The sequence below is a fragment of the Suillus subaureus genome (genome assembly GCF_016647635.1).
Source record: "Suillus subaureus strain MN1 chromosome Unknown BJ212scaffold_28, whole genome shotgun sequence".
Taxonomy (NCBI): domain Eukaryota; kingdom Fungi; phylum Basidiomycota; class Agaricomycetes; order Boletales; family Suillaceae; genus Suillus; species Suillus subaureus.
The window spans coordinates 554686-582446 of NW_024538584.1; the positions used below are offsets into that span (position 1 = coordinate 554686).

At 47.3% G+C, this 27761-nt stretch overlaps 7 protein-coding genes across 7 annotated transcripts; 2 read left to right on the plus strand and 5 right to left on the minus strand.

The window, feature by feature from the left end:
• Positions 1–11888: 11888 nt before the first annotated feature.
• BJ212DRAFT_1373911 (uncharacterized protein) lies at positions 11889–13494 on the plus strand. The gene has a single exon (XM_041336382.1). The coding sequence runs from the start codon at positions 12113–12115 to the stop codon at positions 13169–13171; it is 1059 nt and encodes a 352-aa protein (XP_041190309.1). The 5' UTR covers positions 11889–12112; the 3' UTR covers positions 13172–13494.
• Positions 13495–14910: 1416 nt separating this feature from the next.
• BJ212DRAFT_1301892 (uncharacterized protein) lies at positions 14911–17433 on the plus strand (the record flags this gene model as incomplete). Its single annotated transcript, XM_041333191.1, has 5 exons — positions 14911–15203; positions 15253–15582; positions 15634–15737; positions 15787–17318; positions 17377–17433. The coding sequence occupies 5 exons, from the start codon at positions 14911–14913 to the stop codon at positions 17431–17433; spliced, it is 2316 nt and encodes a 771-aa protein (XP_041190310.1).
• Positions 17434–17843: 410 nt separating this feature from the next.
• Positions 17844–18685, minus strand: BJ212DRAFT_1277549 (kinase-like domain-containing protein; the record flags this gene model as incomplete). The annotated part of the gene is made up of 4 exons (XM_041331372.1): positions 17844–18050; positions 18107–18322; positions 18379–18447; positions 18500–18685. Coding segments are annotated over 4 exons (678 nt in total), but the record flags the coding sequence as incomplete, so codon positions are not given.
• Positions 18257–21354, minus strand: BJ212DRAFT_1373920 (uncharacterized protein; the record flags this gene model as incomplete). Its single annotated transcript, XM_041336383.1, has 5 exons — positions 18257–18322; positions 18379–18803; positions 18855–19004; positions 19055–19096; positions 19144–21354. 4 exons carry the CDS (start codon positions 21352–21354, stop codon positions 18672–18674), a joined length of 2535 nt encoding a protein of 844 aa, XP_041190312.1. The 3' UTR covers positions 18257–18322; positions 18379–18671.
• A 1830-nt stretch (positions 21355–23184) lies between these two features.
• On the minus strand, positions 23185–23591 carry BJ212DRAFT_1277419 (uncharacterized protein; the record flags this gene model as incomplete). Its single annotated transcript, XM_041331360.1, has 3 exons — positions 23185–23327; positions 23434–23462; positions 23539–23591. The coding sequence occupies 3 exons, from the start codon at positions 23589–23591 to the stop codon at positions 23185–23187; spliced, it is 225 nt and encodes a 74-aa protein (XP_041190313.1).
• Positions 23592–24089: 498 nt separating this feature from the next.
• BJ212DRAFT_499067 (kinase-like domain-containing protein) lies at positions 24090–25865 on the minus strand. Its single transcript, XM_041343344.1, has 7 exons — positions 25397–25865; positions 25281–25346; positions 25043–25228; positions 24958–24988; positions 24869–24906; positions 24595–24810; positions 24090–24539 (listed from the first exon to the last, which is right to left on the minus strand). The coding sequence occupies exons 1-7, from the start codon at positions 25760–25762 to the stop codon at positions 24321–24323; spliced, it is 1122 nt and encodes a 373-aa protein (XP_041190314.1). The 5' UTR covers positions 25763–25865; the 3' UTR covers positions 24090–24320.
• BJ212DRAFT_499219 (uncharacterized protein) lies at positions 25866–27248 on the minus strand. Its single transcript, XM_041343345.1, has 2 exons — positions 27032–27248; positions 25866–26973 (listed from the first exon to the last, which is right to left on the minus strand). The coding sequence occupies exons 1-2, from the start codon at positions 27075–27077 to the stop codon at positions 25970–25972; spliced, it is 1050 nt and encodes a 349-aa protein (XP_041190315.1). The 5' UTR covers positions 27078–27248; the 3' UTR covers positions 25866–25969.
• Positions 27249–27761: the final 513 nt, after the last annotated feature.

Below are 27761 nucleotides of genomic sequence, written 5' to 3' on the forward strand. Positions count from 1 at the left end.
TCTATGACATGTTGCAGAGCAATTCACTATTGTCTTCGCACTTCGCCATTACGTCCTGTCTGATTATTTCGGATCAGCACAAGAGGTTTGTTTCTTTTCTATTTGATCTCTCTAAACGGGTGAAGTGGTGTATTCGTGGCTTCATACATTCACTAGCTGCTATAATTGCTCCGGCAAATCTGCCATGGATCCTCGTCGAGTTCGTATGTCCTCTCAGTCGCGCTATCTCGAATATGTCGTTCTATCATGTCCACACATATTCGATCGCCTCAACCGAGTCTGCACGTCCAGCCATAATGGAGAATCTGCGTCCAATGAGACACAATCATCCCGTATTGGACCGAGGAATTCATGTTCGACCAGTGCCCAGTGCCCACTCATCTATTGGTTGATTCTGTTCGCAGGCTCACCACCCACAGTGAATTAGCATCTGCTACACATGACGTCACTTCCGAAAGTGCTTTTCTTCACTCGGTCTTGGGGAATTGACTTGTAAGCAGAGTTCTTCGAGACTTGCGAGAGTTTAAACTGCACACACCAAATCACGCCGATGGTATGTCGCCGCCTATGACCGTATGGTGCAAAGGAAAATTTCTCAATATTCCCCAGTGCCTGCGCGGAAGTCGACAGTGACTCGGTTGTTCCCGACGGCAGTCTGCTTCTTGATCGTCGCAAAAATTATTTTGGTCGTCGAAAATCATCATTATGAAAGGTCCGTTTTCTACCCTGCACAACTAAGGTTCTACAGTTTGCTCTGCGTTTGGTTGGTGACTACGTTCTCACTGATGGAACGGATGCGAAACTTTCCTCGAGAACGGCTTGGCAACACGTTCTATTGCTTCGCATGTTATAGATTCAAAAAATATGTACGTAGATTCAACTGATGGCTTCTCGTACACCGTTCCCGTTCTACTTGATTTCGTATGACAATTGTTGCTGCAGTCAATCAAGGTTCTGATTCAAGAACGTATATCCAGCCCGATCACCATAAAAACGCTGGATGGTGAATACCTGCACACAAAAAAAACGCTCGTTCACCAAGTCCCCCAATATGACTTACATCTCGAACGATCCTTCTAATTGGCCGTATCTCGAGTGGAGTCGTAGATACAACTATTTTATAGGTTCATCCCATGATATTGGTGATATTTCAGTGCCATTGACCGTGTTTCACAGTTGCATCCTTGACCGCGGTGGTCTATGATTGGGGTGCGCAAGATAATACTTTCAGAGGGGACCATTGATCTAAACTTTTTTCAAGTACTGACGTTCGCACAAGAGGCAAGTTGGTACCATAACCGATACAGCCATCTTGCTAAGAATGCTTTGACAGTTCGAACTGATATGGGTGAGCCAAGTCCTATATCAGAAACAAACTGGACATTGTAGTTGATTTGGGGCAGAGGCAACGCTGCTCTCTCATGAATGTTCTTTATATTTGCGTGCGTATTTGATATCATAAACGCAGTTTCCAAGTTGTGCTGACTTTACCATATGCTAGGTTCGTTACACTGGAATACTATTTTCAATGTGTGTTTTCAACGCCAACTAGATGATATCGCACTGTACTAATGAGCCATCTCTTACAACCAGCGTCTACATACTGCGTATGCATGCCTACATATGTTCGTTTCTTCTGACTAATGGCATGCAGCGAATTTCCAAATATCAATTACAGATGCAGTGGGTCTTCTTTACCGATGCCTGCCGTTCCCATTCAACTACTAACTGCACCCCTACACAGGGGTGAGTGATACTCTCCGCTAGCTTTTGCCTTCAAGTTAACGACTTTAACAGCTGTGAGTTGAATCGAAGCATTTATTTAAACAATGCATATCGTAACTGGGTTGTCAGGCAACACTGTTTGGTTCATACAGGCATGGACGCCCATCATAATCAATGCCATACTGGGAGGTGAGTACGGTACCTAATGATTTTAACTTGACTGAAATTTTTGCAAGTCATCATGACAACTCGGATACATGCTATGTACCAGGGATCCAAAAGGATACTCATCTTTCTCCTTGTAGTCTTACTGGCTTGTACGATTGCCTCTGTGATTATGGTGGTGATAGGAAACATTGGTGTTTCAGGAGGTAAGCCTAAATTATGAATGAAATCCTCAGGACTCATGCATGAATATCAGTGGAGCAAATCCTTTCTGGCATCCATCAGTGTTCCGAAAATATGAGCGCAGAGGACACGCGTCTGAATGCCGAAACTGCGGTACCCACCACTGTATGGGAGATCCTTGCCTTGTGTCTTGCAGTCTGGATCGTTATCAAGCACTTCCGTGAACTGCAAAAATCACCGACAGGGGCGAACATTAGAGACTGTTTCACGGTGTTAATGAAGAGTCATATGCTGTACTTCGTAGCGTGAGTTCAAGTGATTTTGATATCGTTACCTTGCTGAAGTTCTGGATGTGCTAGCTTTGGTGCTGTGTCTTGCTTCAACCTCGGCACACTGTCTCCAAATCTCTCGGTGCGCCGATTGGTGACTCTTACCTGCATACTGCTCATCATTTCTGAAGTCCCTCTCTGTGGGAGTCAGTTTTTATTATGGTATTGGCGAAGTTGCCCAGGCCATGCAAATGTTTGTGCTGGGACCACGTCTCATCCTTAGCCTTCGAGAATATCATGCTCAGCTTGTGGCGAGCTCCGACGAAGGAACTTACTTCACCACAATGGATTTCCATGCACATGGACACGCATCAGATGCATCAACCGGCACTGGTAGTGTGTAGCAAGGGAAACGATCAATCACTGCGCACTGTACATAGTAAAAGTTCTATTGTGTGCTATTTGGACCTTCATCATGATTGTGGCATTCTAATATAAAGGGCAATTGTGGTTGTGCTATCCTCCGAAGCACTTTACTTCAACCGCAATATTCACCTGTTGTACGACTATGTGTTATGATCTAATGACAGAAGAGAATATCCATCAACATTTCCCGATCACTACACGGTGCAGTAGTGACTTTATTATTCCCGGCAGTTCGTAAAGCTTCTTTGATCCTTGCACAGCCTTGTGTCGCCATCATGATGGATGATCAGTCTATTTCTCTGTCATACACAGCTTAGATATAGGGAAGCTCTGTAATTGGTCTGCATTGGGTTGCTAACTGCATGGCATGATATCTGACGGAAGTGATACAGAATCTCTCGAGCACGTGGTGTTGATTCTTGAAACAAGTCCCACCATGAACAGGTTTTACCGATGATGATCAAATATTCCATGCATCATCCTCAAAAATTATACTTTGATTTTATTTGAAGATTCTGAAACATTCCACTTGATTCCATTCGACGATAGTCAGTGCATGCTGCCATCAATCAGGGTTCCAATTCAAGCCACTGCAAAAGTGCTGGACTCGTGTATCTTTGTGTAAACGCCACTACTAGACATTTACCAAGTACGCCGATTCCAACATGACTTTCATATCAGATGATCCAATCTGGTGGCCGACAATCAACTGGGAACGTGGTATGAGCTATTTCATAGGTATGTGGAATGGAAAGTACGTCAGACAACATTCACTCCATCTCACTCCATCTTTGGCTGTGATTTCACAGTTGCATCTTCTACTGCAGTGGTGTATGATTGGGGTGAGCGAGCTACTCTTACTGCGGCAATCATTGATATCTACATGGTGCCCAAGCACTGACATTCGCACAAGAGGTAAGTCGACGTCATTACTGGTGCAGCTATCTCACTAAGAGTCCTTCAACAGTTTGAATTGGTCTGGGTGAGCAGTCTACATGACTTATAAGCATGACACAATCTGACGGTTAGTTCGGGGCAGAGGCAACGCTGGTCTCTTATGACTGTCCTATACATCAGTGTACGTTGATGATGTTATAAGCATAGTTGGCAAGCTGCACTGACTTCAAAATATGTTAGATTCGCTACGTTGGAATACCGGTTTATGTGTATGTTCGCAATGCTAGCAAGTTGGCAATACACTGTGCTAATAGGTGATCTCTTAGATTCTCTCTTACAATCAATGAGGGAATGCTGTGTCTGTGCCTTCACATACCCTGTATTCATCTCCTCTGATTGGTGTCATGTAGCGAGTGTCGTGTCGCTCTCAATGACAGATGCAGTATGTATCCTGCATCAATTTTTGCAATTCTCATTCAACCACTAACTGTTCTTCTGCATAGTGGTGAGTGATATTCTCAACCAGCTTGTTTCTTCACAACAACTTTGACAGCTGTGAGTTCATTTGAAGTATGAAGTCCACCAATGCACATCACTAACTGGAGTCCTTCAGGCACTACCCTTCACTTTGCACAGTCATGGATACCTGTCATTGTCAATGCTATGCTTGGTGGTGAGCTGCAACACCTCCTTTACATTGACTTCACTTAAATACTGTGCAAGCCATCATGATGACTCAGATACATGCCATGTATCAGCAATTGAAAAGATGCTCAACTTTCTCATTGTACTCTTACTGGGTTCTACAGTTGCCACTGGAGTGATGACCACAATAGGAAATAATTATGTTTCATGGGGTAAGTTTGAATAATGATCATGGGCAAAACCATTGAACTTCATGTATGAGACTCATGGACAAATAACAGAGGTGTTCATCATTTCTGGCATCTCTCAGTGTTTTGCTGAATACTACACCAACCCAGCAGCTATGCCTCTGACTCATGAGACTTTGATACCCACTCTTATTTGAGAGATCCTCGCCTTGTGTCTTGCACTATGGATTGTTATAAAACACTTCTATGAAGTGCAACAAATGCTGACAGGAGGAGACTCTTTCATCATGATGGTACTAATAAAAGGTCATGTGCTGGACTTTGTAGGGTGAATTCAGTTATTTTGATATTATTGCCTTGTTCCACTGAAGTTCTGAGTGTGCTAGCTTTGCTGCTGTGTGCTGCTTTAATATTGGCTCACTGTCTCTGATGCTCATGGTGTGCTAAACTGGGATTGTTCCATCCACTCCTCATCATTTATAATATAGTACTCATCACTTTCTGCAGCAAGCAGTACTAGCTTCACACCCATTGTGCCTTCGGCACAGGAAGCAAATGGAGCACTTTGCACTCCTTTTTGGCTTCCTGGTCTTGGTTGCATTTTAGCATGTGCAATTATTTATTGACATGTGCTGCACTTGAACAGGCAACAGTATCAAGTCAGAGCTTGAAAACCCATGACTGGGCCACACGAGAAAGCCATGCAAGATTCCCAAAAAGAGGTTTAAGCAAGCTAAGCATTCTTAAGTGAATTTAAGTGTTCCTAAGCACATCTAAGTGTATCTATGTGAAAGCCATGCAAACTGGCGAGATGATTCCCACCCGTCACATCCTACTTTATAGACTAGTTCACCACCCATTGTGCCTTTGGCACAGGAAGCAAAAGGAGTGTGAAGCACTCCTTTTTAGCTTCCTGGCCTTGGCTTCATCCTAATACTCACTGTGCCTTTGGCACAGGAAGGCAAAGGAGTGCGAAGTGCTCCTTTGGGAGGTGCCTGCAGCACCTTGACTTACTAATGATCATAGTGGATTTTGAAAAACCTACATTTTTGAGCAACTAAAAGTATAATCTGTTAGTTACTCAACAACTAATCTTGGATGCTATCTTGAGTCACATTTGATACCTCCCATTTCTGTTTCCTGTTTCCCATCTCCTGTCTGCTGTCTGCTGTCTCCCATCTCCCGTCTCCTGTCTCCCATCTCCCATCTCCCGTCTCCCGTCTCCCGTCTCCCGTCTCCCGTCTCCCGTCTCCCGTCTCCCGTCTCCCGTCTCCCGTCTCCCGTCTCCCGTCTCCCGTCTCCCGTCTCCCGTCTCCCGTCTCCCGTCTCCCGTCTCCCGTCTCCCGTCTCCCGTCTCCCGTCTCCCATCTCCCGTCTCCCATCTCCCATCTCCCGTCTCCCATCTCCCGTCTCCCATCTCCTCCCATCTTCCATCTTCCATTTTCCCATCCCCTCATTCTCTCCTCTCCATGCCCTCCTGTCCTCCCATCTCTGCATCCCAATGATTATAGCAGATTTTGAAACAAATAACATGATTCTTAAAATGACAAAGTTCAGATTCTTTGATAGTCCAAATATAAACAATCTAAGAGAAACCTATCAAAAGAGTTTTCCTGAGGGTGGGGGAGGACGCTTCCAGCCTGGTGGCAACTTCCAACCTGGTGTTGGTGCCTGATGGAGTAGCTTGTCATAGGCATCAACCTGGGCCTGACAACTTGACCATGCCTTTTTATTATGCCACCACTCCTTCCAGTCCCTGATGAGTTGCTTTTGTTTTGCCTTATCAACCATCTTCTGCAACTTCTTCTGCTCCTTACTCATCCAGTGCTCATGCTCCTCTTTGCTCCTCTCCAGGGTTTTGTTAAGGTTGTGTGCTCAAGGGGGTTGGAACACAAGGGCTTGGCCTCAGCTCATACGCTGTGCCCCTTTCCCGAGTATGTGCCCTTAATTTCCGGGGGCTAGAACAGTCGTCTGGAGTTTCCAGGATTTGACTAGGGCAGACCATGGACATCTGGATCTGAAATGTGAGATAAATCTGACAGATGTCCAGATGTTACCTGGGCAAGCGGATAAGACTAATCTGGACAAAGTCTGGACTAGAAACTAACAGAGGATGGACTACCTTAAGGTAGAGTCGGAAATGTAGTCTAGGATGCAATCCTAAGACTCAGAATATGACAAGAGACTTATCTCAAGTCCGGAGGACACAGGAATAAGCAGGAACTAAGATGATATTTGAACTGGAGTATTTCTGAGAGTTACAGGAGGTTTATATACTGTAGGTATCATATAGGAATCAGTCAGCAAACATAAAGGCTATGTACGGAGCATATGCAAAGTCTATTAGTAAGTAGGACGGATCACAAATAATGAACACTGGAAATGAAATGTATGTAACAGATCAATAATCAAAAGGGAAACATGGTTAACTGGAGTCCGGAGACAGGGGCAGTCTAAATGGGGTTGGGCACTGATATAGGGTTTGGATTCTGGAAGGGAGATAAAGATAGATCAGATCATTTGAGATCCGGATCTTGGATCCAGATATCCAGAGAAGCAGATTTAGAGTTGAGAGTCTGGAATGGCATATGACAGGTTTGTTGGATCCTTGCAGTGTCCTTAGAGAGATCATGCATCCTCTGCTCATGTGCATGAGTGCACTCTCGACAGGCTGTCTTACTATAAGGATCATTGAGCTTATGACACTGGAGCCAAGCATGAAACTGGTTGTGGTAGTTGTGGTGCATTTGGGCCTCCCAGTCAACAGAGTAAGAAGGCAAGGAAGGTGGCAGGGTAGCATAGCCATGCTGAAGGGGAGGAAGCAGGGCCTGGATGCAAGGGGAACTACAGAAGGATTTTTTTTAAATATTTGTCTCATTAGTACATGATGGAATGACTCACTCATTGTCTGACAAAGCAGAAAACTGCACCACAGACTGTGCAGGCAGTGGTGGGCAGCCTGGAGCCTGTTGAGAGCTGTAGAGGGGTGGCTGTCAACACATTCAAGTCAACTTAGCAATGGGAACTCATGTGTGGTCCCACAATATGAAATTCTGGCCAACGGAAAACATGTGTGCAGTCAAATCAAATTGGGACATTGAACAGCACATGCTTGGATTGGAGTGGAGGATGTCGGTGCTTGAAAAAACCACACAAGACTTCCAAACAAAGGATCCCATGTGGCAAAACATGGCTTTCATGTGAGCATGCCACACCCTCCCATGCCCTTCCACCTTACTTTATAGATTGTCCAGCCTATTTAGATGTTTGTGCTGGGACCACATCTTATCCTCAGCATTCAAGAATATCATGCTAAACTTGTGACCAGTTCTGACAAGGGTACTGGTATGAGTACAATTGCTTTTCAGGAATGCAGACAGGTCTCAATGGGCAATGGTATGTAATATGTGAAACAATTGGAGCAATCTTCTGTATGGAGGATACAATTTGGTCTAGGCAAACCAACCTACTGCAAAGTGGGAACACTAGCTGTCTTTTTATTGTACATTGCAGAGTAATTTATTATTGATACTGTATGATACCAGTACATGTCATTGTTCCATCTTTTATTGAAAATCAAACTAGCTCCTTGAGCTTCACTAGCAGCAAACTTGTCTTATAAGTACTAATGTTGCATACTATCATTTCGAGAATACTAGTTGTACACCATCAGCAGTATCCTTTGGAAAGTAGCAAGCCAGGGCAACAATCAAGAAAGGCTGAGGAAAATTCAATATGCTACATGTGTGATGAGAATGAGCACATTTCAATAGACAGGTTCTGACAAATGATTGATCTATAAAGTAGGATGTGACAGGTGGGAATTGTCTTGCCAGCTCATGTGGCTTTCACATAGATATGCTTAGATACACTTAGATGCACTTAGGAACACTTAGATTTGCTTAAGAATGCTTAGCTCACTTAAACCTCTTTTTGGGAATCTCACATAGCTTTCTTGTGTGGCCCAGTCATGGGTTTTTGTCATATCTCACAATCCAGACTCACATTCCATAGTATTCCCATGCCTTCGGAGCATACATCCAGACCCCATATCTGACTCATTGCCAGATCCCCTTCCACTGTGTGCTGCACACCTCAGTAGGATCAACTCCGCTCTGGATCCTCACTGCTAGCCTGATCCATACCACCCTATCCTGTCCACCCTATGCACACTCCATCCAGCAAGACATCCAGATTTCACCTCATCTCAGATTCTGGACTATATCCACCTTCTTATATCCCAGTCCTGTATCCACCTTGTCTTCCAGATCCCCAGATCTCTGGACCTCTGGATATTAACTCTGGACCTATTCCCACCCTCTGTCCAATATCCTGCACCTATCCCCATTTAGACATCTCCGCCTTTCCAGCATTCAGTTACCTCTTCTTCTGTCTTGCTTATTGATCCTTGTATGAGTCTTCATCTCCAAGTTCATTTAGTTATGTTCTGTCTTACTTACTAATGTGTTTCCACATGCTTGTACATAGCCTTGCTCCTTTGCTTATTGACCCCCTCAGATATTCTCCAGTATATAACCCCTGTAGATACTCCTGTAGTTTCCTTAGTTTGAATATCATCTTAGACTTTGCTCTACCTGCCCAATCCTCTCTCGGACTTTGGTCCAGCTAAGTCTGTCCTATCCATCAGGCCTAGGGATTGATTCCCTAGGCCAGAGCTCTGCCTTTCCAGCACTTACCCTCTTTCTGGACTTAGGTCCAATCCCTGTCCCTCTGACTCTACCTTAGAGTAGTCTACCTCTGCTTGTTTCTACATCAGACTTTGTCCAATGTAGCCCCTGTTCCTTCCATACCTTCGGACGTCCTATCCTCCTGTCCCTTGGACATCCCACCCTCCGTACCTTCAGATGTCCTGTCCTCCTAACCTTTAGATATCCTATCCTCCTGTCCTTTGGACATCCTGCCCTCTGTACCTTCAGATGTCCTGCCCTCCATACCCTCAGACGTCCTATCCTCCTGTCCTTCAGACATCCTGCCCTCTGTACCTTCAGATGTCCTATCCTCCTGTCCTCCTGTCCTCCAGACCTTCAGACCTCCTATCCTTCCATCCTGTTTCCTGTAGAAGTATTACCTTGCAGTTGTTACAATCATGGTTACCCCTATCTCTTTTCTCTCTATCTTCACTCGTGTACTACGTCATGACCGCACTTGACTGTGCCATCACTAGACTAACGTTTCCCTTACCTGTATTACGGCATGATCGCTATATGCCGTCACTAGCCGATTCATATCTCTTATTTCTGACTCACCCATGACGTCACCAGATGACTCATGTTCTCTTATCTCTGACTCACCCATGACATCACCAGATGACTCATGTTTCTTATCTCTGACTCGACTGGTGACGTATGTGTACCTGCCCTAAACATACCTACACCTATATAAACTCGGTCGTATACTTAGATAGACTTCACTTTAATCTACTAGGTTTTACCTGCCTTATCCTTCGCTTAGGACCCCCAATCCTAAGTCATCTGATAAACCGATATTCAAGTTGAAGACACTCTCTTTGACTTGTCTTAAGAACCTTATATTTGTGAGGACACGATCCGGTTTCAGGCGTACTCTTATCGAGTACCTGCCGCTGCGCCCATCCTAGTCGACCTATGGTTCGCCGTAACAGCAGTGGGAACTCTCCTAAGCACTTCCTGCATTCCTCTGGAACTCTCCCATGCTCCTCCAGACATTTCCCACACTCCTCCGGAAGTCCTCTGGACTTCGTCAGACCATCATCGGACCTCATATGAAATAAAGGGCACATACTCAGGTAAGGGGCACAGCATATGAGCTGAGGCCAAGCCCCTCTGAGTCAGTCTCTCTCTCCCTTGAGCAACATGGTTCTTAACAGTTTTCAAGCTCCAACTTGATACTGTTGCCCATTCAAGTGCAGCACATGTCAATAAATAATTGATGAAAAATTGAATGAGAACAGGGGAATGGGGGAATGGGGGAATGGGGGAATGGGCCAAAGGTGTGAGCAGAGTGAGCACTTTTGGTCCATTCCCCTATTCCCCTGTTCTCTCATTCAATTTTTCATCAATTATTTATTGCACATGCTAGGATGCAGCCAAGGCCAGGAAGCCAAAAAGGAGCGCAAAGCGCTCTGTTTGCTTCCTGTGCCAAAGGCACAACAGGTGTGAAGCTAGTATGGATATGACTTTCAGAAAGCACAGCTTAGAGGGTTGGATTTACCAGTAGTTGGAATATGCTTGGACACCATGACATTACTTTCCTTTGAGAAGTTCATCCAATGAAGGGCCACCACCAAGTTTACATTGTTTCAGTGAACCAAGAAGTTTAGGCAATCAGTGTTCAATTGTAGTTGAAATACAATTGACTCATGAAGGTTGGTTTCACTTGGATAGATGAGATCACCATGAGTGCATTAAGAATTTGAGAGTGATGAACAAGAATAACTTATAAGCATGAAATTGAATTCCTTTTCATGGATGGACTATCACATAAAAAAAGGTTTCAGCACAATGACTGGGGCTAGTTAAGATGAACCTCTGAGGATCTATACATCACAAAAATGCTGTCAGCAAATTTCAAACCAAGAGAAACAGATTTTGACTCTGCTGTGGTCTACAACTACTTGGTAAGACAAGTTAGATGCACCTCTGAGGAAACCATCCATGAGTCAATGGCAAGGTATGTTCCAATAGAAAAAAGATCTGTCATTCAGCAGGTTTGAAACCTGTGCAGTCAAAGAGAAACAGATTTTGATTCTGTTGCAGTAACCACTTGGCTAAGACCAATTAAGATGAACATCCAATGAAACCATCCATGAGTGAATGTCAAAGTATGTTCTGAACTTCCAATAGGGAAAAAAACTTTTGTCATCAGCAGGTTTGACAGACTTTTATTCTATCATGAAAACTGGCACCACCTGGCTATAAGACCAGTCAGGATGAACTCCAAGGAAACCATCCATGAGTGAATCTTCAAGGCATGTTCTGATAGGAAAATCAACAGGTTTGGAACCTACACTGGCACAGTCCAAGAGACAGATTTAGACTCTGTTGTGGTAACCACTTTGGCCAGGACAAAGTTGAGGTAAACCTCTGAGGAAACCATCCCCTTCAAGCTTCAAGGGTGTTCCAGTAGAAAAAAAACTTGTCAATCAGCAAGTTTCGAACCTGCACCAAGAGAAACAGACTTCGATTCTGTTGTGGTAATGACTTAGTTAAGACCAGTTAGATGAACCTCCAATAAAACCATCCATGAGTGGATATCAGGGTGTGTTCCGAGAGAGAGAGAAAACTTGTGGTCGGCAGGTTTCGAACCTGTGCAGTGCAAGAGAGTTTGGCATATTTCGATTGGTAGAAAAAATTAACAGTCCGTTGCCAGGGCACTATCTTCCCGCAAGACACTTTGTCACGTGGCGACGTCAAAGCCTTTCTAGCTGGTGCATCCCCAGTGCCAACTTACCACCCCATTTAAGTCAGACAAACTGATCCAATTGTCGTGAGAGCACTGGACTACATTTCACCATACGTCAGCCGACCATCTCCCTCGCCTGCTGCCTCAAATATTAGCCCTTCATACTTCTATCTGCATTGCAAGGCCTCAGAAAGACTTTTCCATTGGCGAGGCATGAATTCCCCCCCTTTGTCCACCATTGACCACCCAATCATTCGCCACATCGCTAATATGGCCAACCAGGCAGCCCTTCGTGACACCGCCAGCTACGACACTGGATTGCGGAAGTTTCGTGTCTTCTGCGACGTGTTTTCAATACCCGAATCCGACCGTCTTCCAGCATCGTTCGAATTGCTCCACTCCTTCGCTCTGTGGGCAGCCACAGACCCGGAGCCTAGTGACCCTCTTTTATCAGCAGTGGGGAGCTCAGCTAGCTTCGAACCAGTCTCTGTCGGGGTTGTTCGTAAATACCTGTCTGCCGTGCGAGCTTGGCACATTGCACAGGGATGGCCACCGTCATTATCAAGTTCGGATTACGAACGAATTAAATGGTCTTTGCGAGGGCTCGAGAACCTCCAGGCTGGCCGTCGGAAGCCCCTCCGACCACCTATTTCTATAGCTATGCTCACAGTTATCAAGGCCGCCCTTATATTATCTGACCCCTTCGACGCCTGCGTTTGGGCGATGGCATCATGTTCCTTCTTCGGTATGATGCGATTCAGCGAAGTCTCCGTCACTTCCCGCTCAGCCTTTAACCCATCCAAACATCTCACACGGGCTCACGCATTTTTCGGTCACGACCTGCGGAACACCCCTTATGCACGCCTCGACCTTCCATCAGCGAAAACAGCGCGAGCCGGGGAAACGCAGTCTATTTTTCTCACCGAACAGGGAGATTTATGTCCGTTGGCAGCTCTCCGCAATCTGGCAATGGTCGTTCCTGCCCTCGCAGATGACCCTTTGTTTTCATGGCGCGACAGCAGGGGTGAGATTCGCCCGATGGTGAAAGTTCGAGCTTTAGAACGGATCAACTCGATGTTGGTAGCAGGGGGATGGGGCACATCATTTGGTCATTCGTTTCGCATGGGCGGCGCATCGTTTTACCTTGCACAGAAAGTCGACCCCGAAATAATTCGAATCGCTGGCCGGTGGAAGTCATTGGCATACGAGACTTATATCCGCGCATTCGAGCAAATCTCCTCCCAACACTTAGCTAATGCTATATCTTCCTAGTCGTCGCCTCCACGTTTGGTTGGGCTAGGCAGCTAGGCTATGAGCCACAGGTCGTTTCGGCTTGTTGGGTGAGCGGCCCCACCTACTTGCGTCCCATCTCGAGCTAACGCTCAGTCCAGCCCAACCTAATAGATCGTGTCGGCGACTCTCGAGACAGTCGAAGCTGGACTGTCCATGACTGATAAAACATTTGTCAGTAGGCTTTAAATCTAGGATTTCTAATCTGTTCTGGTGCCTTTGGCTATGATCACTCAAGAAGGATCCATCCATAAGTGAATGTTCAAAACGTGATAAAAGTAAAAATATTGTTGAGTCGATTTCGAACCTGCAGCAGATTTCCGTCCTGTCACGCTTACCACTTGACTAAGACCGGTTGAGAAGGACGTCTGTAGTGCGAGACGAGTTGAAGAATATCATGCAATTAGAACCACATATGATATGATTAGCAGTCATTTGCTAACGCAAAACGAAATAAGAAGACTAGTTGAAGTTCGATAGCGAGCCAGGAGCTTGCGCCGGCGCCGTTATGTTGCTATTAATTCTCACGGGGTCGATTGTACAGCCACAATTATGTGACCTTACAACAATGTTACAAGGTAACAGCAGATCTGAGAGCGTCTCGTCGAATGATTCTTGGACCAGAGTGTTCAGCTTCACTCATCAGCTACTTGACCCAAAATGACCATCTATTCTAGGGGAGACTAGAAGAGACTAGAGTGCTGAAAAATACCAAGGGCAATCGTCGTGGCTATGCCATCCCCGCAGCACTTTACTTCAACACGGCGTTGACACAACCACCTGCTGTACGACCACACGTTATGATCTGATGGATGTTTTCATCAACGTTCCCCGATCACGACATGGCAAAGTCGACCGCAGTGACTTTATTGTTCCTGGCAGTTTGTAAAGTCAATTTGATCCTTGCGCATGCCTCCGTTATGATCAGTCCGTTTCTCTGTCATGCACAGCTTAGAAATAGGGAGGTTCTGTAATTGGTCTGTATTGGGCTAATGACTGCATGGTATCTGATGGAACTAATACAGAACCTCTCGAGTACACGGTATTAAAACGGGTTCCGTCACTGCCAGTGTTCAAATATTCCATTCAGGTTCAAAATCCCCCAGAATGATGTACTTTAATTCTGTTCCTCGAAGGCTTCTGAAACTACTTTGTCTCGCTGTCTCCGATGCTCATGGTGCGCTGAACTGGGATTGACATCTACTCACCATTTCTGATACAGGACTCGTCTTCCATGGTAAGTAATATCTATTTCGGCATTCTTCAAATTGTGCAGCCTATTCAGATATTTGTGCCGGGGCCGCGCCTCATCGATCATCCCTGGCATTCGAGAATATCATGCTCAACTCGTGGCTGGCTCTGACGAGGGCGCTGGTATGAGTACGATTGTATCATGGGACATGTGGAGGATAGAATTTGGTCTGGGCAAACCAACCCACTACAAAACGGGAACAGGAAGGAAGAATTTTTTGCACCAGCTGCCTTTCTATCACACGTTGCAGGGTAATTTACTATTGGTACTGTACATCGATGCCAGTATGCGTCATTGTTCCGTCTTTCATCGAAATTTGAACCAGCTACCAATTGAAGTTATGTTTTCAATTCGACCTCCCAAAATGGGGGTGGCAGATTGATTATACAGGCTAAGCACTTTGCCTTGTACGTGTTCCTTGCCTCATAACCTCCACTATCTACTATAACTCTGCTTCAACAAATCTGCCATGGGTCCTCCTCGCCGAGCTCGTTCCAATTCTTCTGTATCAACTCACTCTCAGCAAAGTCGTCACCGACAGCCGCAATTACAAGAGCCAACTCCTCCAGAACCCCCGTCTGCACAATCACATCTAGGAATGTCTCCCCAGTCGCGCTATCTATCGAACATGAAGGTTGTTCGTCGTAGAGACCCCTCTATTGTATCCATATTCGATCAGTTCAGTCACGTCTGTGTGTACCACCATAATGGCGACAAATGGGAGAAGCAGGGTTATGAGGGGAGTATGTTTTTGTACGAGCGGTGCGTTCAACACATTTGTTTGGCTTTTCTGTAGGCTCATCTTTTATAGGGATTCTTACCCACCCTATGGTCTCTATATTTTGAATCGTGTGGGCATGGATGACTACATCCAGCGACTCTATCCAGAAGATGGCATAAGCGCACATGGTTCGTATCTCATGATGCGTCATTATCCCGACTTTACCGCCCGCAGGCTCGCAGAAGCACGAGCCAATCTACCCCTCTCCAAGCAGGAAGGTCCTGCATCTAAATTCGCTCCTGAGTTCGTCGTGCCAAATTTAGAACAACTACAAGATGCTGAGAAAGGCCGATCACAAACGGTCGGGTTGTGGTGCTTTGCAACTGATGCAAGAGAAAGTATGCAAGACGTTGTGTTGAGGTGAGTGGCAGGCCTTTCTCGATGTTTGCGCATACTCTGACGTGTTTGTAGATTGCATAGCTATATCAAGAAGAATCTTCCATATCCAGAGGAGTATAGATATGGCCCGGATCGTCCTCCTCCCCCGAACTTCCGGTCATCATCGAGGGCCAGCGGTAGGCGGACTGCAAGCTTGTTCAAAGAATTGTTATTAATGTCTTGTAGAACGTTCACATATGCGCTCAGCATCGAGCGCATCCAACGCCAGCAGCATACATAGCATTTCGGAGTCGGAAGAGTATCATACAGGAAGTCAACCTACCTCTTCGGAAAGTAGTTCCAACGGGAATGTATCCGAGCTCGATAAACTGTTTGCCAAGCTAGGGGGCACGGGATCCACTCCACAGCAGATTCCCTTACAATCACGGACTAAGGAGTCGACTGCTGCAAGTTTACTAATTGGCCTATCCGGCAGTGGAAATACTCATAGAACGGCGTCCGTTCCACCACCGACCTCCAATTCTGTCCCTCCGGCTCGCGGATTAGCTTTATTGGATACCATCTTCGCCTCAGCACCGCCACCACCACCATCAAGCCAACACAGTCGTGGATCATCTCGCTCTGGAGCAGCATCAGCTTCCCTCCACTCATCAGCTTCCCTCCACTCATCTGTTTCCATACATTCACAAACCACATATACTACACAAGCTCAGTCCACGACGTTCGGACACACTGCCAGCTCACAAAGTCCTCTCATCCTTTCTCCCAAACCAACTTCTACTGCGCTACCTCAGGTGCTCAATCAAGATGTCATCTCCACGCTCCTTGGGTTCCCTGCGTCCCGTGCCTATGAGGGTGACAACGAGGCAAGCGATGACGGGTCTATCTCAGAAGGAGGATATTCTGTTTCTAGCACTGTACTTGATGCTGACGCAGAAGATAATATGGAGCTACATGTTGCAGGGTCATCCTCTGGGCTGCCACTCCTCGCTGTACCTATAGGCCAATCTGAGTCCAACCGCACAAGAAATGGGAGTGGCAAAACCCTGGGCGATGTCACCCCTCGTCCGCCACTCCGAGGCTTCAACTCTGATATCACGGTGGTCGGGGACCTCCTCACAGCTGCTCAGACTCAGAAGCACTCGCGTGCCTCACCACACCTTCATATTCCCTCTGTCGCATCTCCGCGACCTGGGGACCCAGATACCACGCCGACATTGACCAGCGTCAATGGCACACATAGCGTACCCAAACCTCGTTCGCTTATTCCATTCGAGGCAGATTCTGACTTGTGGCCATACCCTCGTGCTCCGTTTGTCGAAGCAGATTCCGATGTGATCGAGCTCGACTTTGCTGATACGAGTGCGTTGAGCGATTCGGATGCATTTGCAAGGGAGCAGCGCTCGAAGAATAGGAGGAGCCTGAAGAAGGGTCGGAAGGAGCGGGAGAAGGACCGTGAGCGAGAGAGAGAGGAGATAGAGAAGAGCTGGGATGTGCCACCGCCTGTCAATGTTGTACCAACTTCGCAGCCTCAAGGTGTCGTTTCGACACCTGCAGTTCCTGTTAATGGCAAGGCCAAACATGTACGCTCGGAGCGTGCTGGCTCTGTGGCTAGCCAGAACTCTGTTGATGGCTCAAACGCCATCGACGCTCACGCTGTCCACGCATCTCTCCTGTCTGCTCTCGCCCAGAAGAATGCAAGTTCGAGTAATTTATCGAAGAACGACTTTGTCCGGGAAGTTTTGACTCTCATACACGTATGTTCTATTTCATTCATCGAGTCCAGAACATGCTCTCTGACTTTTGTGTTTTTAGACGGACAAAGATTTTGTGAACACTCTTTGGCAGGAGTACGCCTCGAGTGCCAAATGATGTCCCGGGGATGGGTTTGGATGTCTGGACAACTCACTACAAGAGCTCATATATTTTTGCTCGCGATTGCTACTTGATTCAAGCCCCACTAGTACTACTCCTCCACTCATTCGATGATTTGTATTATAGGTGTTGCCGCTGTGTTGCAGAATATCTTGTCAGAAGGGTTTTGCATTCGATGCAGTTGTAATAATCCGTTTGGATGAAGTTTGATTTGAGGTTTCATTACGGTGTTCGAGGTATCATTTTGGTGTATACAAGACGGGCCGATTTCGAGAATTACAATAGCACTGGGCGGATAAAGTATCACCTATGATTGCTACTCGAGACAGGTTTCTACTCAAGCACCTCTATGTACTTGCAGCGTTGCCCCTCGAAACTAAAATTCCCTCATTACCCTGTTGATCTGTTCAGCGAAGCTCACATTCAACAAATGCTACGATTTCTCCAACCGAAGGACGACTTGCACGAGGCAACCAGCATCGTTGTATGAACTCCCAGTGCCCGGGCGCTATTGGCGACTCCTTGGGAGGCTCTGGTTTCTTGCCCTTGAGGACCTGTCCCAACACTAAAATTTCATTCTTCACGTTGTAGTAGGGTACCTTGCAAGTCAACACCTAGAGCATGCGCAAAATGAACAGACGTCTTTCGCCAGAAAAGGTAAGTTACTAACCTGCAAGGTGATACTGCCAAATGAATATATATCGCACTCGGTGCTCAGCGAGACTTCACCGTCTTCTGGTGCTTCACATAACTCTGCAGCTACCCATCTGACATTCCCTCGGATGGAGCTCGTGAAATAAGAGGTACCGACGAACTCCAAGATGATAGTGGAGAGACCAAAATCAGCAAGGCATGCCCGACCGTTGCCATAAATCAAGACATTTGACTGGAGAGTCTGGACGTAAGTAATGAAGAATACACCTTCTGAGTAACGATACACACCCCTGTCAGGTCACCATGAATAACTGATTCATTGTGAAGGTATTGCAATCCAAGGGCAATGTCATTCAGCTAGCGTGTCAGCACGTCAGCAAACGTCTGGGGGTACTCACAAGGGGCTTACAAGGGAAAACTTATCTTGAGGCGACAACACGTGTTGTTGACGCTCAAGAAAACCGGTAAGAGCTCCATTATCAGCCCACAGACAAATCATTGCCGGGTGGGGTCCAAAGTCGTTTGCCACTCCACAGAGGGGAAGAATGCTATGGTGTTTGAGACGGCTCCAAACTTTCAGCTCACGACGCACTCTCTACGTCGAGGTATGGTTGGAAAGATTGACACGGATGGAAGAGGAAAATTACCCTCGCATTCTTCCGCATCAGTTCCTCGTTATCCGACTCGAAAGAACGAATAGTCTTCACTGCTACCTGCGTGTTTTTCAAGACAATACCATAGGAAATGCTACAAGCTGAGCCTACCTGGACGGTCCCACTAGGCTTCACTAAATCGCACTTCCAGATATCTCCAAAGCCTCCGGAAGCGATCGGATAGCGCGATCTTCGCTGGAGTTCATTAGTTAGATCTTCCAGAGAATCTTCTTCTATCGCCGTTGTTTCTGAAGTGGGAGTCTGGATAGCTGCGTGAGTCAGGGGTATATATCGATAACGTACATCCATACATTCAGGAGTGACTGCGTCTGAGGTAGCGTATTTCCACTGTCCTGGAAGGATGTAAGAGGGAGTGAAGGAAAGGAAGAAAACTGCATACATGGGATGGCGGTTTGTCACATTCTTTCCCTCGTACTGGTTGTTCCTCTTTCAGGACCTCTTCCTCTGTGGTGTGCATTGCCCCGAATGCTTCAAGTCTGGCTTCCTCCGCCGTGCGTCCAGACTTCGCTGATCGATCATGTACAATGTATCTTTCCTCCTTCTCCTTCTCTGGTCTAACAACAACCGTCCTGTTCCTGGCCTGCGTCTCCTTACACTTGATTCCACCACCTTTGCTGTCCTCCTTCATTGCCCCCGCTTCTATGGCACATAGTACCGCTTTCTTGTTCTGCTGGGCTGACGGTTTTTGCGACCTAGGTGTAATGGAGGGCTGTGAGCTCACGGTCGGGATCGGCCGAGTCGAGTACGCCCATGTTGAGCTGCTACGACCAGTACTCGTCGATTTGGAGCGGCTTTTATGTGTAGGCGGACTTGTTGTGGGTATGTGAAGGTCGTTACGCTTAGGGTCTGGCCGTCCCGTTATAGAAAACGAAGCAGATCGGGGAGGCGAGCGCTTCTGGGATGTTGGCGTTTGAAGTTCAGGTGTCCTCGATGACTGTGAGCGTGTAATCGAGCTCAGCCTTGAGAACGTCCAGGGTGTGTTGCTACGGCTGGTGCTGGTTGATTTGGAGCGGTCCCTATGTGAATTTGTTGCAGATATGTGAAGCTTGTTGCGACTAGGGATGGGCCAAGGTCCTGCAGAAGACGAAGAGGATTTTGAAGTAGACATTTGGCGGGGTGGGTTCTTGTAGGCTGATGGTGTTTGCGGATTAGGTGTACTCGACAGGTGTAAGCTCGCGTTTGAGCTCAGCCGGCTCGAGGACGTCCAGGTTGCGTTGCTACGACTGGTACATGTGCGGCCCCTATCTATGGTCGAACTTCCTGCTGCAGACATGTGAAGCTCGTTACTGTTGGGGGGGGACATCTGGCAAGGTTGGTTCCTCTGGGCTGATGGTGTTTGCGGCTTAGATATATTCGACCGCCATGAGCTCGCGGTCGAGCTCAACCGAGTTGAGGACGTCCAAGTCGTGCTGCTACGGCTAGTGTTGATCGATGCAGAGCGGCCTCTGTTGGCAGGCGGACTTGCTGTTGACATATTCTCGTCTTGGCCGAAGATTGACCAAGGTCCTGTAGAAGATGAAAAAGATCGAGAAGTAGACATCCGGGGAGGTGGTGTTGTTGTCGGACGTGGATGATATCCCCAGGACTTCCAGCCCTGCTTCGTCTTTTCCTCTACACTTTGGCGCCTTATCTCTTTGACGCGTTTTTGAAATTCTTCCTGTTGGACCTTCTGCTGATCATATCTGCGGTTTGCCTCTGCCTCCCTACGAGACAGTTCTTCCTCTCGTCGAGCGAGTTCTTCCTCTTTCCTCCGAATCTTTTCCTCTTTGGTGCGTGATGCCTGTTCTTTGAATTTGGCTTCATCTTCCTGGCGTTTTGATTCCTCTGGCTTTCGCAAAACGTCTCGTGTCATGTGTCTTTCGTCCTCCTCTAAACGCCTCGCTGCTGGTTCTTCTCGTCGCCCGAGGTCTTCGGCCCTTTTCTCGTCCTGTCTCCCGGCGTTCTCCTCTTTCTTCTGCGCAAGCTTTTCCTTCCACTTGATTGCGTCTTCTTCGTGTTCTGCTCCTTCGCCCTCCTCCTGTCTTACGATCTCAGGCTGTTTGTACATGATTTCGTCTTCCACGCGTTTGGCTTCCTTCTCATCTGGCCTGGGCTTCTGCTTGGCCTCCTCCTCCCGCATAACATCCTCTTCTCTCCTCTTTAGTTCTTGCTCCCGCAGAGAAATCTCTTCCTCTCTCCTCCGGAAGCTCTCTTCCCTCTGGCGAAGCCTGCGCTCATCATACTCCCACAAATCTAGATTGTCAAGGTCATCGTCATACTGATGAGCATGCTGATACCCGTAACGCCTGTCTTGCGAGGAGAGTCGAGAACGGAAGCTAGATGACCGCCAGCTCCGCGGGAGCTCATCCGGTGTCTGTGGAGAATGCGAGAACTCATAGGTTTCGTACGGCGAGTGCGATGGAACATCCCAGTCTTTGGGACTTGGGCTAGACTGAAAGCCGTCATCATCCAATGAAAACAATTTTTTGATGGCGATAGGCCTGCTGGTAGACGGTGGGGGTAACTGCGAGGACGAGGGGAAGTGAGAGTACCCCATTGGGACTGTGGAACTAGGGCTGTCTGAGGAGTAAGAGTACCCCATGGGGACCATAGAGCTTGAACTGCCTGAGGAGCGAGAATACCTGGTGGCGGGGACAACGGAGCGCGGGTTGGATGCCACTGAAGGGAATAAATGTGGTGGTGTCGGTGGTGGATAATCCTCGTCCAACTGCTCGAAGGTAGAGGCACTGGCTCTGGCTTCAATATATGTGTGCGACGTTGTTCGCCTTCTATCCCGAGCTCTGTAAATGGCACTCCACTGTTGTTCCACGGTGAAAATGCGATCTCCCCCCCTCCCCCTCCCCTTCGCGCTGGCAGTCACGTCATGCAGCTCGGTGAAAGATGGGGTGTTGAGCACTGATGGTGTCCGATCAGAGGCAGTGCTCGTCGTGCTCCCCTGTCGCGAAATGGTGAAGATATGAGGCAACAGGGTGTCTTCTTCAGGCGTTGACGGAAGCCAGGACTCTGGAGGGACAGGTCTGTTGGAAAGGCTCGCTGTGCGCAGAAGGTTTCGCCTGTCTAGAGCATCCGCAGCTGAATGCGCAGACCCCAGCATGTCATCTAGTTCGATGGGGGGTGGATGCTTTGGGCGCTCAAAAGCTCTGTCCGTAATATCCAACGTGGGTGACTCTACTGCGCTGTTGATATACCTGGCACGACCCTTGTTGGTATCGTGAGATACGTGGTCACGCTCTCGGTTGGAGAAACGAGAGAGATATCCTGAATCGTGCTTGACCTCCGAGGGCTGTTGTGGAGACCAGGTGTCATGTTCGTCGGGTGTAAGACCGGAAGCATGCGACTGTGAAGTATCTGTGGGAAGTTGCAAGGAAGGAGAAGAAAACTGAGCAGCTTTGACCTGGCTTTCACGTTTTAGTGCAACAGGAAACTGCTCCTCGGCAATATTATGGATGCTCTTCATCGGAATAATGTGTTCCTCGGACTCGGACCGTTCCTCAAGGTATCGTTGGGATTCTGCTTGGCCTCGTTGACCATGGAACGCAAGTTGTTCTCAATACCAACTTTCAGGCCACTCTTCCACTTTTTGTAAGGCTCACGATCCGGGCGGGTGTGATGGTCGAGGATTCAACAGGACCGAAAACCAAGGTCGATAACCTGTTAATGAAGGGTCGAATCAGTTGCATCAATGGACAGCGAAGACATGGACTGAACTGATGGAAATATAAATCCTATCCTAACAAAGCTTAGAATCAACTGATGAGCATAGGACTCTTACACACCTTTTAGTCTCTATAACTTGAATTGTGCAGACATGCATACATCTAATCATCGGCTCTGTCCGTCCGGAACTGCGGCATAGCTAGGCGCACATGGTCCCATGATGCGATTACATACTATCCACGAGTTTACCATACACAGGCTCGCAGCAGACGCACGAGCCAAATTAGCTGTAGCCTAGTGACGGGAAGTTCCACCTTTCAATTTGCTCCCAAGTTAGCATTTCGAAATTCACTAGCACTACTAGGACTCATATAAGCCATTTAATTTTACGTAAGCGGTCCTTTGCCATAACCATCACTGAATTGATAGTCCGTGCATACACAGTTGCAGGCTCTTCAAAATCAGTTGACAACTTGAACAAGATTATATGATGAATTTCCAAAATTCTGGTCATCGAGAAAATCTGCTCGCAGCTAGTTTCCACTTGATTCAAGCTCCACTCCACTCCTTCAAGGATGATCATTAATAATGGTTGTAGAGTTGTCACTTGAAGATGTGCATTCGATATCATGTTGCTCCGTTCTGATTAATGTGAGATATATAGATTAGTTAGGTTTCTCGAGTCTGTAGTACGGTTGAGACGCGCAGCTCAATGACGTCATGACGTCATTATATTGCTCTCTCGCTCCGAGAGATGAGGTACCTAGATGACCACTATCTGAGCAAATGAACTGACTGCATGAATGGAAGCTAAGCTAACATACCATGCATGCAAGACTCCTGGTATCCAACCCAAGATCGTAAGACAGATATTAATCCAAAAGTCTGACAAAACGGCATGCATCACTGGATTTGAACGGCACTATTAATATTTACCTGCAGCACATCCACGTTCTATCATCGTCGCAATTAATATTATAATGTAGGAAGGATGAAAGGGTCGTGTACTCACTAAAAAACACGGCTACCGGCGGAAGGACCCTGGACGTGATTTTAGTATAGTAACTTATCGAAAAAAGTGATTTGGGACGTCGAGAATAGCAGATGCCAGACGTACAGCGCAACAAAATACAAGATGACATTCCGAGTGGGTGAAACGGTGCTGGGCATTTTGAGGGGGCTTGTTTGAGGGAGTTCGATGGATTTGGACGTCGCCCAACTTATATAACCAGGGTTCAGGGCTATGACATACGTCATGTCTGCTGGAGTGGGATATGCCACCGAGGTGGGGTGGCCGGCTCCAGTGATGTATCCGATGGAAAGATTGAACAGAACAACGGTTCGAAACCAGTATACTAACGTTCTGGCACAAATTTCGCAAGCCACCAGGAGCATCACTACTTGAATTTTCAAATTGAAGGGTGAGATTGGGCTGGCCATCTGCTCTGATACAATCGATCAGACGCTCGCTGTACAACTGAAAAGGATTTATCGCAGAATATCTCCATGGAACGGGAAGAGGTGTTATTATTTCGTAGAAAATATACTTAGCTTTAGAAAACGAGTAATTGATTGAACCCTATTGAGTTCGAGGATAGTATGATGTCCAGTCCGCGAACCACAAAGAACCTGGAAGCACGAAGATGTGAACGACTCTGATTGTCAGCTGAAGCCTCGAGGGCCTCGTTATTTAAATCTATAGGGAAATGTGACGAAGTTACACAGATGATCCCCTGTACTACATACTTGAATTTGATAGAAGCTTGAGTTGGGTGAGGCCAGAGCCTAGAAAATGCAGATTGATATTTGAATCATGTCAAGCCATTTCAACACCACTTTCCAGGTGTGAAGCACTCGTAGAGAAGTGTTACATTCCAATTCGTTGCTCCGTTCAGCGGACTAGGATGACAGAGCTTGTCGTTCCCATCCTACGAACGCCACAATGTCTCTGACCGATGGACGACTTGCACGAGGCAGCCAACATCGCTGTATGAAGCTCCAGTGCCCAGATGCTATTTGCAACTCCTTGGGAGGCTCCGGTTTCTTACCCGTGATGACTTGTGCCAACACTGCCATGTCATTCTTCACATAGTAGTAGGGTACCTTGCAAGTCAATATCTAGAGCAAGCGCAATATGAATAAGAGCTGACGGTTGAAAATTCAAGTTACTAACCTGCAAGGTGATACTGCCGAATGAGTATATGTCGCATTCGGTGCTCAGTGACACCTCACTGTCTTCTGGTGCTTCACATAACTCTGCATCTACCCATCGGACATTCCCTCGGATGGAGCTCGTAAAATAGGAGGTACCGACGAACTCTAGGATGATAGTGGAGAGACCAAAGTCAGCAAGGCATGCCCGACCGTTGCCATAAATCAAGACATTTGACTGGAGAGTCTGGACGTGAGTAATGAAGGATACACCTTCTGTGAGTAGTTATACACACCCCCGTCAGGTCACCGTGGACAACTGTTTTGCTGTGGACTGACACACTATAAGTGTTTATAAAGTCGGGCGTAGTGAAAACCGACTTACGATATTGCAACCCAAGGGCAATATCATTCAGCTGGCGTTTGACAGCTTAACAAACATTTAGAAATAGTTGCAAAATAGGGCTTACTAGCGCGAACTTATCTTGAGACGACAACACGTTTTGTCGGCGATCAAGAAAGCCAGTGAGAGCTCCATTATCGGCCCATGGGCAAACCATTGCGATGTAGGGCCCGAAGTCATTCGCCACCCCCCAGAGTGGAAGAATGCCGTTATGTTTGAGACGCTCCCAAACTTTCAGTTCACGACGCACTCTCTAAGCCGAGTCATCATCGGAAAGATTGACGTGAATGGAATAGAAACATTACATTCGCCTTCTTCCGCGTCACCTCCTCGTTGTCCGACTCAAATGCGCGAATGGTCTTCACTGCCACCTACATCACAGTCAGGTGATATGGTAGCAAGTGCCACAAGCTGTGCATACCTGGACGTCCCTGCCGTGCTTAACTAAAACACCTTTCCAGATGTCACCAAAACCTCCGGAAGCAACGGGATAGGATGATCTCCTCTGGACTTTATTAGTGAGATCTTCCAGCGAATGAAGCTCTTCCTCCATCGCGCGTGCCGTCTCTCCTTTGAGCCTAGCTTCCTCATCTTTGCGTCTAACTTCATTTTCTTGTCGTTTTGCCACCTGCAACATTGGATCTTGTGTTAGACGTCTTTCTTCCCCACCAAATCGCCTTGTTGAGTTCTCCGCATGCCTTGTAAGCCCTTCCCTTCTCTGGGCCTGCCCTTCCTCCTTCTTGACTTCGTCTTCTGTGGGTTTGGTTTCCTCCTTATTTCTTCTCATCTCGCGCTGTGCTTCATTCCAAGATCGGTTGAAGGTTGGATGATACTCGCCCCCAGATACCTCATGCTGCGTATTGGTAGGCCGAACGGGATAGTAAGGACTCCCGCTTGCAACGTCTAGCAAGGGGTGTTGAGAATTGAATCTGTTAGACGACGACTGCCAGCTCTGCGAGACTTCCTTTGGTGTCTCTGGGGAGTGCGAAGAGTCCTAGCGGGTTTCATATGGCAAGCGCGACGGATCAGTCCAGCCTTCGCGACTTGAGCTAGACTGAAAGCCGCCAATGTTGGGCGGGATAGATTTATTGGTGAGAATAGGTCTGCTGCTAGACGGTAGGGGTATGCCGTGGTGTGCGTACGAACCCCGGATGTCAGACGGATCATTTTGATAATTAAGACTCGTGCTAGACTGGACGTCACTATCGAAAGAAACCGATTTCTTGGTGACGATAGGTCTGCTGCTAGACGGTAGGGGTACATTGCGGCGTACGTATGGATCCTGGATGTCAGATGGGCCATTTCGATCATAAAGATTCGTGCTAGACTGAACGCCACTATCGAACGAGACCGATTTTTTGGTGGCGGTAGGTCTGATAATAGGAGGCGCTGGTACGCTGGGGCGTGTGTATGAAACTTGCGGGCGCGACAGACTACTCCGGCCTTTGGGACTCGAGCTAGACTGTTCACCGCCATCTTCAAACGAAACTGATTTCATGGCGCCGATAATAGCAGAAACTGGGGGCGCATTGACGGGGGCCGTATAACCTGGGTTGCACGTCGCCGAAGAAGATAAGGCCAGGATAGAGGATGTGGTATTAATGTTGGCATATGACTTCTGTCTGTCTCGCTCCTGACCCAAAGCCGAAATACGATCGCGGTCCTTGCCAGTGATGGGCAGTGGTGGTACACGATAAGGGTCAACACCCGCTATGCCCCCACGGTGGGTGTCATTGAAATGACGAGACGCCTGGGCGTCTTCTCCAGGCGTGAAAATGCCCACTTTGTTGGGCTGTCTTTCTCGCCTGAAGCCATCCTGAGTATCCGTAACTGAACTCGCGAATTGCTGTCTAGTCACATCCTCTCGTTCACCGATGGTGTGTGAAGGCTTAAAGCGCTCAAAATTCGTATCCGACGTTGACCCAAATCCAATAGTAGATCCGACAGGACCCTTATCGACACCACGAGGTACGGAGCGATTAGCCTGTTTTGAGTCCTCTGCAATACGTTGAGAGAGGACGAAGGAGAGGATGAATAGGTTTGTCTTTGCACTCACTCAGTCCAATCTTGCCCAGAATTACAGGCTGATGCTCCTTCACCATGCTGTCTGACCACTATCATGAGCTGGAGGAAATATGATTACACGAACCTCTCTGAACTTGAGAAAAAGTTGTGAAATGGAATGGAGTGAGGTACATGTACCGGTACGAGAGATAACGCGGAACTAAGGCAGACAAGTGTGATATCAGTCTGCAAAGGAGGGCGCCTACTAATGGCTTGTGCACGTGGGTTGAAGCGACTGATCCAAGATTCCAGGACCCCGAATACTTGATTGATACACGGTATTAGTGGATCCAAACGGAAGGGTTGATGAGGGCTTCTAATAGACAAGGACTGAACTCTGGTCAAATTATATATAACTAGTAGGGTCTTGGAACGAGCTGTCATTGGCATTGCTTGAAGCAGTGGCAGCCCTGTTGGTGTGAGACGACACTGAAAGTTAATAATCTTGGCACTAACCTGCTGAGGTGGAGACCATATGCATGGTTGTCACTGCAAAAGTTCGTACTCTTCACGCCAAGCGAGTGGTCCCAGTCAGTCATGAGCTGCCTAGAGAACTATAGTCTATGGCGACTCGTCGGCAAAGAAGAATCGCGGGAGTCTGGCAGTACTTCTAGCTTGCTGAACACTGAAAATATACCATGTTGACAACGTGTCCATAGTACGAATGAAGTCAGCTCCTTCGGGTCAAGTTAACGTTCGGGTCAAATCAAGTGCCAACCAAC

What these genes read in the sequence shown, in the direction of transcription:
- BJ212DRAFT_1373911 (XM_041336382.1), top strand. Translation starts at nt 12,113, where the DNA reads ATGAATTCCCCCCCTTTGTCCACCATTGACCACCCAATCATTCGCCAC.
- BJ212DRAFT_499067 (XM_041343344.1), bottom strand. Translation starts at nt 25,762, where the DNA reads ATGAGAAGAAATAAGGAGGAAACCAAACCCACAGAAGACGAAGTCAAG. An exon ending in AGCACGGCAGGGACGTCCAG is followed by an intron (nt 25,347 to 25,396) that starts GTATGCACAGCT and finishes ACTGTGATGTAG; the next exon opens with GTGGCAGTGAAGACCATTCG. An exon ending in TGACGCGGAAGAAGGCGAAT is followed by an intron (nt 25,229 to 25,280) that starts GTAATGTTTCTA and finishes GACTCGGCTTAG; the next exon opens with AGAGTGCGTCGTGAACTGAA.
- BJ212DRAFT_499219 (XM_041343345.1), bottom strand. Translation starts at nt 27,077, where the DNA reads ATGGTGAAGGAGCATCAGCCTGTAATTCTGGGCAAGATTGGACTGA. An exon ending in TCTGGGCAAGATTGGACTGA is followed by an intron (nt 26,974 to 27,031) that starts GTGAGTGCAAAG and finishes AACGTATTGCAG; the next exon opens with AGGACTCAAAACAGGCTAAT.